General features: G+C 51.0%; 1 protein-coding gene across 2 annotated transcripts in view; it reads right to left on the bottom strand.

Moving 5' to 3' along the window:
* TTC39A (tetratricopeptide repeat domain 39A) overlaps nucleotides 1–13301 on the bottom strand; it is a 39048-nt gene extending 25747 nt beyond the window's left edge. Inside the window, exons 1-2 of one of the 2 annotated variants that reach the window (XM_061121927.1) lie at nucleotides 13285–13301; nucleotides 5094–5198 (exon numbers count right to left, since the gene is read on the bottom strand). In XM_061121927.1, the coding sequence (XP_060977910.1) occupies nucleotides 5094–5158 (65 nt within the window). In that variant the 5' untranslated portion in view covers nucleotides 5159–5198; nucleotides 13285–13301. Of the gene's footprint in view, nucleotides 1–5093; nucleotides 5199–12517; nucleotides 12619–13284 lie in introns of those variants that run through there. The other variant, XM_061121926.1, reaches the window with a different exon arrangement.
* Nucleotides 13302–13552: the final 251 nt, after the last annotated feature.

Below are 13552 nucleotides of genomic sequence, written 5' to 3'. Positions count from 1 at the left end.
ACTGCTCTTTCTGGGGACCCTCCTGCAGTCCCAGTCTAAACCCTGACTTCCAGAGGACCTCTCTGGGTGAGGCTGCTCTAGGTTGGAAGGCAGACAGACCCCCACCCCTGCCTCCAAGCCACTTTCCTTCGTCTTCACGAAAGCCCCCCAATGCCTCTCAGCCCCACCTTGCTGCCCTCCTCTCCAGCCCGCTCACCTCCAGGGGCAATTGTACCCCCAGTCCACCTTCCATCACTCTGCCCTCACGCTTCTGGGACCTACTCCAGCTCTCCCCACCCCTGCCAGGCTGAGTGTCTCTGTTCTTCAAATACACTAGGCCCTCGTTCTCTGCCTGGCTTTTGCACAGGCTGTTACTCTGCCTGGAAATGCCCTCTCCATCTGGCTGACTCCTTCTCATCCAGCCTATCTTGCTTAAATGTCACTTCCTCCGGGAAGACTTCCAGGGCTGGCTTCACAGGTGTGCCATCTGTGCAGTCACACAGGGGTCCACGCTTGGTTTAATGCTCTGCTGTCATCGTTTTGAAATCCTTAATAATTTTTGAACAAAGGATTCTACATTTTCATGTTGCAATGCACCGTGGAAGTTATGGGGCTGGACCTAAAGCCTTCCTGACTAGCCCCTTCCCACACAAGTTGGGGTCCTCGTACAACTCTCAGCACCACCCTTTACTGTTTTTCACTGGTTCCCTGAGGAGCTCTGAGAACAGCCCATACCTTGTTCAGCACCCCACATGTTGCCATGCACATGAGGTTACTCATGAGGTGCTGCCAAGTTAAAATGGTCATGGGTGCCCAACTGCCACATTCCATGGGTCATACCCTGACCTCATTGTCAAGCCACAGAACAGCTCTGCTTCTGGAGTCCTGCATGATACACCCACCTTCCCAGCCACAAACTCCCCACCTCTGCACTCTCTCTCTCATCACTCCCACTGCCCGATCCTCCAGCCTGACCCCTCAAGCTTCCTCACTTCACCCACTCTCTTGTCAAAACCCTCACTGCTGAGCCTTCTAGCCCCCTGCAGCACTGGTTAGGAGCCCAGGCCCAGAAAACAAGAAACTGCCTACTCTCTCCACAATGCTGCCACTGAGCAATAAAGGAGGAAGCCGCCACCACACGGACAGGCACATCCTGAGCTGGATCACCAACCTCAGCCCATCACACTGCTCATCAACTTTTCCTCAATCCCTGTCAGCCCCTACACCCCACCACCAGTCTGGGCCCTTACTCTCAGCAGGGGACTTGGCTTCCCCTCTTAAAGGAATCCTAGGGGACTGCCCTGGTGGTCCAGGAGTTAGTTAGGAGTTGCCTCGGCACTGCAACTGCTGAAGCTCCTGCACCATGACTAGAGAGTTCTCAAGCTGCCACAAGAGATCCCACGTGCCGCAACTAAGATCAGATGTAAACATTCAAGAAAAGGAATCCCAGGACAGGGCACACCACCCTCTCCCCGACAGGCACACCCCTATTCTACCTCCTTCCTTCCCACTTGGAAGAGGAGGCAGGCATGAGGCCTCTGTGCCAGATAAACTCCTCCACCTGCTTGAGATCCAAATGGCCCAGGAGGCAGAGTGTGGCTTGTGGAGCTGAGGGGGGCTGGATTTCAATTGTGGTTCTGCTAGTTATCAGCCATGACCAGTTTTTTCATCAAATGAGTGGAGTAGTGACCATGTCCCAGAGACAGTGCTCAGAGGCAGACATGGAGTGAAGTAAAATAAACTAGAAGCTACTCAAAAACGTGACAAAGGGAAAGCAAAAACTGGGGGGTAGGGGTTGGAGTGGGAAGCCTGGTGAGCCCAGTTACTCCCCGAGGGCAAAGTACGGATAACAGTAAATGAGACACTATGTGTGCAATAGGAACAGGGAATGAAACGGACCCCCAACATCTTTCACAGCTTCAGTGGCTATGACTGGGCAGGGGAGGTCATATTTTAGCAAGAATTATTTTCTAGACCAATGGTTCTTAATAGTGATAGAGAAAGATATTTATTACACCTCCCCACACCTCCCTTCTGGAAACATTATTTAGGTGTCACAAGAAGGGGTAGGGTGTATGCTAATGACGAGCACCGTTTGGTGGAGGGGGAGGCTCTTAATCGCAGAAAGAAAGGAAAGACCGATTTTTAGAATCGGGCAGGTGCTGAGATAAACAGAGGCTACAGTGTCTCATGAAGGAGGTAAAGGTGGCCTCACAGGAAGACTGTTCTCTCTGCTGCCTCTAGGGGCCTGATTTCAGGACTCCCTAGGAGAGCACCCTCCTGAGGTGAGGGAGGGCGAGGCAGCCCCTCAAGGAGGAGGGGGCTTCGGGAGGGAAGAGGGCTTGGAGGGGTGAAGTGGCAGAGAGGAGCTGCTTAGGGACAAGTAGTGACCAGGAGGGAAGGGGAGCCAGGGCGCCTTCCAGAAGTACTGGAAGGTACTCAGTGATGGGGCAGGATGGAGCCTGGCCTGCCTCAGACGGTGGCCACACTCTTGAGCAGAACTGGTTCTGCCCCACCTCAAGCCAGATCCTCTCAGAGGGTGGGCTGAGGTGTGGGGGCTGCCACCAGATGGACCGCTCTATGACTCATGCCCACCAATCCCCGGAAGTGCCCCCTCAGAAGCTGGGCCGCTGACCCCAGACAGGAGAACGATGGGTCAGCCAGGTCTAGAGAAACCGAACAGGACTGGCATGAGGAAAGCAGTAGCCCTGCCCCAGCACTCCGTTTCCTGGAGGAGATTGGGGGAAGGCGGTTCTGGCGGAGCCAGCTGTGGCAGAGGACAACCTGGAGCTGAAAAGAGGGGATTAGGCCAGCAGGCGGCAGACATGATTACACCCCACCCCGACCCCATCTCAACCCCAGGACCCAGGCTGCCAGGGCTCTCTGCCCACGTGGAGGAAGGTCGGGGGGTTGGGGCGGCAGTGTTCTTTTCCTGAAATGCTAACATCTGGGGCCCACTCTCTGCCAGCTCATCCAAAAGCTGATCCCGCCAATCACAAGGCTACTCTGGCCAGACCTTCCCATTGGATTTTGAGTGAACTTGCTCTTAAATATGGCCAGACAGACAGCCAGGGACCATGGGTGTTTCAGGAAAGCCCCTCCCCACCACGGGGAGAGGATTCTCCCTAGTAAAGAAAAAAGAAACACAGAGAAGGCCAAGATTGTGTAGGAAAAAAATAAAATATTTTTAAAAGAGATAATTATTCTGTGATAATAATAACAGCAATAAATACTCATTAGAATGCTTACTACATGCCAGGCCCCATCCTCAGGACACTCATATTTTAAATATAGATATAAAGAACACAGTGCACCCATAAACCAAGAATAAGATGTTTTAGGGAAAAAAGAACATTCAGAAAACATTGAGGAGTACTAGGGAATTAATCATATGATTACACACAAAAAAGAAAAGTCAATGGATTTAATGATAAGGTTGAGGAACTCTCCCAAAAATCAGGGGGAAAAAAGATAAGGAAATGCAGCGGGGGAGGGAACAGATAAATAGCTCAGAAGAGGATTGAACCAGGAAGCCTAGTGGCTGATGTAAAGAAAGTCCAGGAAAGAGAAACAGAATATGGAAGGATCATACAAGAGAATCTCCTAGAACTGAGTTTTCAAATTTAAAAAATACCAATTAAACAGACCTACATTCCAGCACATCATTGTGAAATTTCAGATTTGCAGGAATAAGAGAGAAGATCCTAAACATGCCTGGAGAAGGAAAAAAGATCCCGTGCCATGAAAGAAGAATTAGGATTCTCCCAGCTTCAGTGCCTGCCAGGAAACAGGGCAGAAAACAATGACTTCAAAATTCTGAGCAACTCTCTCTTAGGAAACTTCTAGAGGATGTGCTCTAACCAAAGGAGGGAGGATATGGATGTGAGAGAGAAAAAGCCAGGCCAAGCAAACTGGAGAGAAGTAAAGGGGATTCCAGGAGCCGGCTGGAAGGTGGCCAGTAAACAGGCCTGTCCCCCAGGGGACAGGTTTCCAGAAAAAGGAGGGACTGAGGATTTCCCTGATATATGTGAGTATTTAGAAAAAACCTCATAACTTCATGGAGTAGTTTTAAAGAGCTCAGGATAAACATATAGCAAATTAGGCAAATGAAAAAAACAAGACAATTACTAACTCCAAAAAGAAAATGTAATCTTACAGTGTAAGGCTTATCTCTGCGATGAGCATAATTACACAGTTATAATAAAGAAAACACTGATTACTAATTTAGCCAGATATTGTGATATAATGATAGGAGGAGGAGGAAGGAAGGGAGGTGGGGCAGGGGTTTAAGAAAGCTAAATTCTTGTCAACCATTTGTTGTTCAGTTGCTAAGTCGTATCTGATTCTTTTGCAGCGCTGTGGACTGTGGCCTGCTAGGCTCCTCTGTCCATGTGATTTCCCAGACAAGAATACTGGAGTGGGTTGCCATTTCCTTCTCCAGGGGCTCTTCCCGACCCAGCAAATGAACCCGTGTCTCCTGCCTTCCAGAGGGGTTCTTTACCACTGAGCCACCTGGGAAGCCCCTTGCAACCATTAGATGATATGTAAAAGTAAAAAGTAACAGGAGTGAATTTTATGGTATGTGAATTATATCTCGACTCAATTTCAGTTTTTAAAAGAAATTGAAAAGAGAGGTAAGTAAAGAAAGAGCAGTCCAAGTGTATCATTTAGAAATAAGGCCGTCGACACTAGAGGAAATGGCTAAACTACCAACTGTCGTCATTGCCCTAAAGGCTTCAGTGAGAGCAATTCAAGTCTTTAGTACTCTGGAGGAAAATAACTAAAAGGGACTGTTTTAGAGCTGGATTCTGTGGGAACAAAAAATCAAAGTGGAAGAAGCCACAAGAACCTGAGGAGAAGGAAGTCACAGTGACCTTGAGGAGGGCTTGGCTGTTCATGGCTGTGGAATGGGGATCCTGAGCCATTTTTATGGAATTCTCAGAGGTCAGAGTGACCTAGAAGGCCAAAGGCATTTAGCTACATGGGGTTCCTCTCACGTAAGACTTCTGGTTCTCCATCTGACACCCCCATCCCTACACTCACATATGTGCATGTACACACACACACACATACACACACACATCCTCCACCCCCAATCTGGGCTTAAACCTCACCTGGGCTTGAGGTAGTTGAGTGCTTCTGAGAACTGGTTGGTGAGGAAGAGGTCAAGGGCGGTCATGCACTGGTCCAGGGCCTCATGGAGGCTGCTCACTGGAGTCCTGGTGGGAGAGACACGAGCATGACCTGGAAGCTCTCAACGAGCCTCGGTGGAGGGTTCAGCCATCCAGGCTGAATCAGAGCCTCCCAGCGCCCGTTTGACCTCCCTGGTGATCCTTGGATGCCTGTCATGAGCTCCTCCAGGCTGCCGCCTCTGTACTAGGACACAGGACAATCTGAACCTACCTCTGAGTATTCCCAAAGGTGGGAGGCGGGAGTGGAAGGGAAACGTCATCTGAGATCCAGTGGGGGGATTGGGAAGGGGATGAGGATAGGGTGTTGGGGGTTGGTGCAAGGAAGCCTCAGGAATAAATTTATCTTACCTTCCATGAGAGTAAAAGGAGACTCTGTGTCCCTTTTGACCCATTGGACTTCTCTGCCCCCACTTGGGGGGCGTAGCCCACCCACAGGCCCACTTCAGTCCTTTTCTTCCTCCTTCTTCTCTAGGCCTTCTCGTGGCTTCCTCTGACCTGCACTCTAGAATCCCACAGGCACTGTCACAATGGGTTGGAATGGGCAGCCACCCTGTAATAGCTATCCAGGGGACTTTACGTTCAAGAGCCACCTTCCCAACAGCATCTCTAGTATACCTGGCCTCCTCCCAGTCTTTACACCTCTTTTTAAAAAATATTTATTCACTTTTATTTGCCTGCACAGGTCTTATTTGCAGCATGCGGGATCTTCAATCTTTGTTGTAGAGTGCGAGATCTTTGGTTGTGGCATGCGAACTCTTAGTTGTGGCATACGGGATCTAGTTCCCTGACCAGGGGTTGAACCCCAGCACCCTGCATTGGGAGCACAGAGTCTTAACCACTGGACTACCAGGAAGTCCCCCTTACACCTCTTTATAGCTCTTATCACTGTGACCTTTTTTTTTTTTAACTTATTTTTGGGTTTATTATCTGTCTCCCTCCACTAAAATATAAGCTTCCTGAGGGTGGGAATCTTCATTTTGTTCACTACTGTATCACCAGTGTCTAGTATCTGGTACAAAATGGGCTTTTGAGAAATGTAGGTTAGTGAATGAATGAATGAACAAACAAATGAATGAATAAGTGAAGAACCCTGGGTTCTGAGAGCAAATTCCTTATCTTTCTGAACCTGTTTCCTATCTGAAAGATGAGAGATGATCCCCAAAGTCCTGTCTGATTTCTTGTGAATGTTTCTTCTCAAGGGGTCTCTTTTACGTAGAGAAGATTCCAAAAGAGTCTCGATGATCTTACTGAAAAAAGATCCTTAAAAGTTAAAGTTCATTCTCCACCAGATAAAGTCCTACACCTATCGTAAGGCCCAGATCTAAGGTCTGTGTGATGCATCAGCAGAACCTCCCAGGCAAAATGAAGTATGCTTTTTGGTCAAAACTGTTTCTTCTCCCAAATCTGTTCTCCAGATTTCTTATCTCAATTAAACAATACCCCTCTATCAAGTTTCCCAAGCCAGAAATATTAGTAGTCATCCTTGACACATCCTCCTGCTGGCCTCCGTCATCTGCTCCATCAGTAAATCCTATCAGTTCTACCTCCTGAAAATCTCTTAATTCACCTCCTTCTATACCCAGGGGCATCCAGTCCAGGCCACTACCATCTCTACCTAGGTCTGATGGGAGACTCCACCTTCTACTCCTGTCCATTCCTAACTCTTCTGTTACCTCATTTTATTCTGTGCTTCCTTTCTCTTCATTTCTCTTCTTGGCCATCTCTTTCACTCACTCTATTAGATTTAGAGTAATTTCTTTAGACCTTTCATTTCACTAATTCTCTTTAAGTATGTCTCATCTGCTGCTTATCCTGTCCACTGAGTTTTTTTTAATTTCAATGATTTTATTTTTCATCTTCATAAATTCTACTTGGTTCTTTTTCAAATCTGCTTGGTCATTTTTGGCAGTATTTTGTTCTCTGCTTATTGGTGCAAGTCCATCTTTGATTTCTTTCCACATTTTAAACACAGTCACAGTGTCTCATCACTCTAGGATCGTAGACTCTAATTCTGCTATTTCTTGCTTCTGGTATCTATTGCTCACAGTGCCTCATTTCCTTGTATGTTTCATAATTTTACCACAAGCTCCTGTCTGACTGATCCCAAAGGGATTTTGAAACGAGAACCCACTTCTTCAGAGAGCATTTTCATTCACTTCAGCCAAGTTCCCTGCGGTGCTACCACCCTAAGACCACTTATGTTACTTTTTTAGTTTAGCATTTTCAGGACCACAGAGGTAGTATATATTCAAACCTGAAATTTGTGTGAGAGCTGACTGGTATGCATAATTTTCTAGGGAGCCCCTTTGTCCCCACCAGAACTGCTGTCTCCCTTTGTGGTGTGTGGGTATTTTTTTCCTAGTCAATATCCTTACTTGCTGAAGACACCCTTGAGGGTGGCACGTTTATGCAGTGGTAGGGTGGTAGGGAGGTAGGGAGGGAGGGAGGGAGGGAGGTAGGGTGGTAGGTGGTAGGGAGGATAAGTTCCGACTCCTCACACTGTTGGATAGCCCCAAGTCCTTGTTTCCCATTCCTTGTTGTTGTTGTTTAGTCACTATGTCATGTCTGACTCTTTTGCCACGCTATGGACTGGGGCCCACCAGGCTCCTTTGTCCATGGGATTTCTCAGGCGAGAAACCTAGAGCGGGTTGCATTTCCTTCTTCAGGGGACCTTCCCGACCCAGGGATCGAACCTTCATTTCCTCATCTCCAGCACTGGCAAGTGGATTCTTTTACCACTGAGCTACCAGGGAAGTCCATTCCTTAAGTGTCATTAAAACTCAAAGATTCTCGGTTTCGGTAACTTGTAAATGCCACCAGGTTGCCGTGGCTTCATCTTATTTACCAGCCTGATTTCAGCTCCCTTGGCTTGAGGGATTTGTTACTTCAGCAGACTCTCAGGAATGTATGTTAAAGGATGAATATTATAACTCATCCAGCCTCTGGGTAGTTTTACTAAGGGATAATGTAATAGCCAAAGGTATCTTTTTAAAACCCAAATCTGACCATGTCATTTCCAGGCTTGAAAGCCTTCACTGCCTTCACTCTTGGGATAAAGCCAAGAGTGTCTTCCTTTGCGCCCAAGGCTTAGCCTAATGAGTGGGGTTCAGTCCATTCATCTCTGCTGGTGAATCAGTCAGAAGGCAATGAGTACCTGCTGCCCCAGGCACTTGACTGGCGTCCTCTCCTTGAGCGCTCACAAAGCTTTGTGAAGTGGGATTATTCTCTCACTTCAGAAGAGGAGACTAAGGCACGCAGAGAGGTGACTTGGCCAAGGTCACATGCCCGAGCATGGCTTCTAACCCAAGTTTCTGCCTAAGCCAGTGCCCACCAGCTCAGCCCCAGGGAGTCAAGTCCATTGTCCTGGCTTCTGTCCAGCTCTAAACAATTTCAGAGACAAGAGCCTATCTTCCCCTTCTGTACACACCCCACTGCCACTCCCACCACCACCTCTACCTGCATCAAGAAATAAGTTCTGCTTCCTCAGTCTACCTGGAGAGAAAGACACACAGACAGACAGACAACGCAGAGGCACATATTCCCTTCTCTGGCAGCCTCAGCACCTCTTCCCCTTAACTGTGGTGAGGCGGGTCTGCGGTGACCTCTCCAGAGCTGGGGCTGGACCCTGGGGAAAAGAGACTGGACCCAGACCTGGGCCTGCCCTGAGGGCTACAGGAGGCAGAGGCATGGACAACCAGAGCCTCCAGGGCTGCGCTCACGGGCATCACCGAGGGCTGACGAGACCAGGAAGTGACGGTGGGGCAACCAAGGAAGTTTTCTGGGTGCAATGGCCCTGAAGCGAGGACTGGATGGAGAAAGCAGTCCCAGAAGGGGAACAGAGTGTGAGCAAAGGCTGGAGGCATGGCACCATAGTGAGGAGGGGGCGCCAGCCACCATGGGGCAAGTATGGAAGACAGGCTTGGCAAGGCCTATAAGTGAAAGAGTGAGGTGGGGGCATCCCAGCTGGCTGGGGAGCTCAGGCGGGTTGGAGACATCAGCCCCACTGGACTTAATAATAGCACTAACAAATACCCGTCACTGCCAGGAGAATATCACTTCAAGTTATCTAAATTGATGCCTGCATTATTTCACTCAATTCTCCTACCAGCTCCAAGAGCCACAAGTTCTTATCTGCGTTTGACAGATAAGGAAGTGAAGACGGTGAAAAGAGGAACCTGGTTTCCTGCTCCCAGGAACCTGGGAGAAGACAGAAATACTTCTGCAAAAGCAACCTGCCAAACCTTTCCCTTCCCCTGGCTGTGACTGAGGTCCCCACTTCTCTGTAGGCTGTCCCCATGTTCTTAAGGCCTTTCTGCTCCAAGCTCCCTGCTGGGGCCCAGGCCAAAATATTCCTGGGCTCCCAAGTGGTGATGGTGGTCTCTTATGTGCTGCAGGTGGGGGTGGGTGGGCGGGGATGTCGAGCTGGATGGAGTGTGGAGCATGGCTAGTGACAACGAACACCAGGATCTTTAGCATAGTGGGGAGGGGGCTTGAAGTCAAAGTGAGAAGAGAGCTGAAGGGTGGGAGGGGGTGTCCAGCCTGGAGCCATCCCTCTCTCCCCTTCCTTCCCACCCCTCCATTTCAGTCTGCCTGGAAATCACTACCTTAGTGTGTGATGGGCAGAGCTGGGGCACCCTCACACCTGCTGAAAACAGAAAACCCTCCTACCCAGCCCTCAGTCAGGGTGAGGTGGGTGGAGGCAGGGCAAGGCGGCCACTCAGAGCAGACAGGAGTCAGAGCTGGCCTCTGCTTCCTGCTCCAGCATTCAGGGGGAACTCTGGCTCAGGGGAACACATCTGTGGGGGACCTGTCGCTTCCATAATGACCTTTCTAAACTGCAAATATGATTGGGACTCTGCTTCCAGAGTCACCCTTAGCTGCGCATAAAGCCAGTACCACGTGGCAGGGAGTGATGTGGTGTGGCCTAGGTAGTGTGGAGCTTTGAAAGCAGACAACCCTGGACTATAGAGGCAGCTTAGCAATCACTTGTTGGAAAAACTTGAGAAAGTTCTTTAACCTCTATGAGCCTCAGTTTCCTCATCAATGAAATGGAAATGACAGTAGCTACCTCCCAGTGTTGCTGGTAAGAATGACTGAGACAGTGTAAAGCACAATAAAAAGTACTCATGAAATGTTAGCAATTTTTTTCCCTAAGATGTTTCCATCATTTCTTTTACAGAGCAGCACCACTTTTATAATGAAACTAAGTAACTTTAAAACTTGAATGCACATGTCCTACTACTGGGCAATTTCACTCCTACCTGGGAACCTGGAAGAACACTCATATATGTGCAAGACAATCACTTGAGAATATTGTTTGAGTAACAAGATCCTGGGAACTATCTCAGGTTCAGGTGGACCTTCCTTCCACCTCAGGAAGGCTGGATAAATAAATAAATAACAGTCTCTACAACAGGTGGCGTACCATACATTGGAAGGCAAGTGCAGACCAGGGTTTCAAGGATCAAGAGACCTTGATCTCAGAAACCTGAAGCTGAATGGGTAAAAGCAAGTTGCAGAATGATTTATGCTGTATGACTCCATTTACAGAAAAAATTTAAAGAACTACATAACTTTTAGGGTTAAACATACTCAGTAAAAGAATAAAAAGACAGAAAAATGATAAAACCAGAAAAAAATTCAGAAAAAAATTGTGACTGTCTCTGTAGAGGGAAGGGTAGAGGTGGTCCACAGGGGCTTTGACCATCTTTGCCATGGTTTATTTCTTAAAAGGAATATGAAATAAATGGGGCACAATATTAACATCTGAAAAAGCTTGCTGGCAAGGGCATAGAGTTCATTTTATTATTGGCTATACTGTTCCAAAGGTTGAAACTATTTCATAATTTTTGAAGTGATGGAGATGTAAATGTTGATTTGTTCACCACTGACCCTCACACATGGAGCTGGGCTCAGAGTAGGCCTGGGAGTTTGTTGAGTGACTGAATGAGTGTCTGTGGTGAAGAAAGTGCTTTGCCCCTGCTCTGCTCAGACCCCACCAGAAGGCACTGACTGGGACCAGATGGAACTTGAGGGCACGCAAACAGGCAGGTATGGTTTAGTAGAAGGGTGACCTGCAGTGCAGAAGGGCAAGCTCATTGCCCTGAAGGCCCAAGGAGGGGCCACAGGAGCCTAGAGTTGTAGAGAGGACTCAGGCAGGGATGTGAGGGTGCAAGGAAGAGGATGAATGAGCGTTCTAGTCTGGGGGTTCAGGATTCTTTGATAGGTGCCCTTGCTCCACACCTGCCTTTTCTCCTGAAAATCAATTTTCTTGGCCCAGTGGGGGTGATGCTCAGGGCTGGGCAGACAGACTTAACTAGCTTCCAGATTTACGGAGACCAGCCCAGAGAAGGAAGGGAGCAGCCAGCCCAGCCTCCCTGTATTTTCCAGAGGAGGGACCAGAAGTCTAGAGAGGATAAAGGACTTGGTCAAAGTCACACAAAACGTTGCCTGACTTACCAGGCAACCCTCCCCTAGGACAGGGAGTCCCCCCGCCACCCAACTTCCGAGCCCTCAGTCTGGAACACACAAGGGCCCTGTGGAGGCTGCCAGCTGACAGGCGGCACCAGCCTTGTCGCCTCCCTACTCGTGTGTTAGTCCTGAGGCCCTACGCAAATACGGTCCTGTTGGCCTGGCTCCAGGCAGAATGGCACCCCTCCCAGCTCACCTGGGCCGGATCTCCACCCAACGACTTCCTAGGAGCTCTGGCTCCCAACCCCTAGCAGCGGGGCCCACGAATGGCCAGGAGCTGCTCACTGCTGCGGGCAGTGTAGGGCCCCACCGGTTCCTCGGCGGGTGCAGTGGCGATGGACACAAGTGCCACGTTGAAAGTGACAACGGCCACCTTTACTCCCGCTGTTCCTGTCGTGCCCAGGGGGCCCGGCCGCATCCTAGCTTAGCCTTTTAACTCCTTCGAATATCCCTGAAGATGAAGTAGTGCCTGGCATCAGACCCTGCTGGTTTCAAATCTCAGGCCCACTTCTCACCTCCTGGGAGACCTAAGACAAGTCATCTAAGAGCTACTGGCTAAGGTCCCTCACCTGTAATGGAGGTGATGACGGTGGGCTCAGGTGTAAACGCCAGCAGGGAGGGAGGAGGCTCTGACGTGGCTGTGGCCACAGCTTCCGACAAAGTTGGGACCCACAGGGGAGTGACCGACCCAGGGTCCCCGGGGCCTCCACCCTCCCCGCGCAGCCCCCTTCCCGCTCCCCGGCTGCGGCGGCGGCGCCCGGAGGCAGGGGCTGGAAGCCGCAGTGCGGGCCGCTGGGGAGACCGGGCCCGGCGCCGCCCCTCGTCCCGACCCGGCCCGGCCCGTGCCCCCTCGAGCCGCCCCGCCGCGCACTTACCCCGCAGGTAGGGCGCCCGGGGCGCCGGCCGTGGTCATCGCCGAGGGGGGCGGGCAGCGTGCCCCCGCGGACGCCAGCCGCGGCCCAGGTGCTGCCGCCGCAACCCCGAGCGGGCGCTGTGCGGCCGAGCCGCGGACGCGGCGCCCGGGGAGGGGCGCGCCGGGGGCGGGGAAGGCGGCGGGGCCGGGCCGGGCCTCGGTCTGCCCACCCGCGCAGTGGGGCCAGGCCGCCGCCCGCCCGCGGCCGACCGCAGACGCGGGCCCTGCAGCGGGCGCGGGTGGGAGGGCTGCCTGGGGCCGGCGAAGGGCGCCCTCCACAGCCCCCATTCCCGCTCTGACAGTGAGAGCCGGGGCGCCCAAGGTCTGCCCTGCCCATGGCCGAGAACCCTTTGCGCTCAGCCCCCGGGAGGGGGGCTCACGCCTTCCTCATGGAGCCCCACCAATCTGGGCCCTACCTGAGGTCCACCTCCCTGCCACTCTCCCACCCCCACAGCGCCCCGCTCTCAGCGCCCCTGACCTGAGCCCTTCATCATCCTACTGCATTGGTGGGCGGCAGTCATGCAGAGAAAGACCTGAATTTTAATCCCACGCACTTGCCCACAGCTTGGCTGTGCTTGCAGGAGACCAGAAGGCAGAAAATCATGCCATTTAGCACTCACTGCCAGCCAGCAGTTCACACTTGCCTCCCCAAAGAATCCTCATAACTGCCATTTTACAGATGGGGAAACTGAGGCACAGAGTTCCTGTGACTTGCTCAAGACCACTCACCTAAAAAATGGAAAGTCGTGATTGGAACTCAACCCTCCTGGCTCCACACACTCTTGCCTTCTTGGTCTCCTCTCCCCTGAATCCCCAGGGCCTATGTGGGGTCACCCATTACACTTCAGATGCCTACTGTGTGCCCAGGCCTCAGGTATATGTCTAGGACCAGAGTTAAGTTAAAGCCTCCCAGGCCTCCTGGCAGAAGAGCCGCTGGCCCATGAAGAGTTAACCAGCGGCCACCTCCAGGCTCCAGATGCTGTTGATCATGACTCAT

The sequence above is a fragment of the Dama dama genome, chromosome 20 (genome assembly GCF_033118175.1).
Source record: "Dama dama isolate Ldn47 chromosome 20, ASM3311817v1, whole genome shotgun sequence".
NCBI lineage: Eukaryota > Metazoa > Chordata > Mammalia > Artiodactyla > Cervidae > Dama > Dama dama.
Note: the sequence above shows the minus strand (reverse complement) of the source record. Positions and strands in the feature narration are given on the sequence as shown.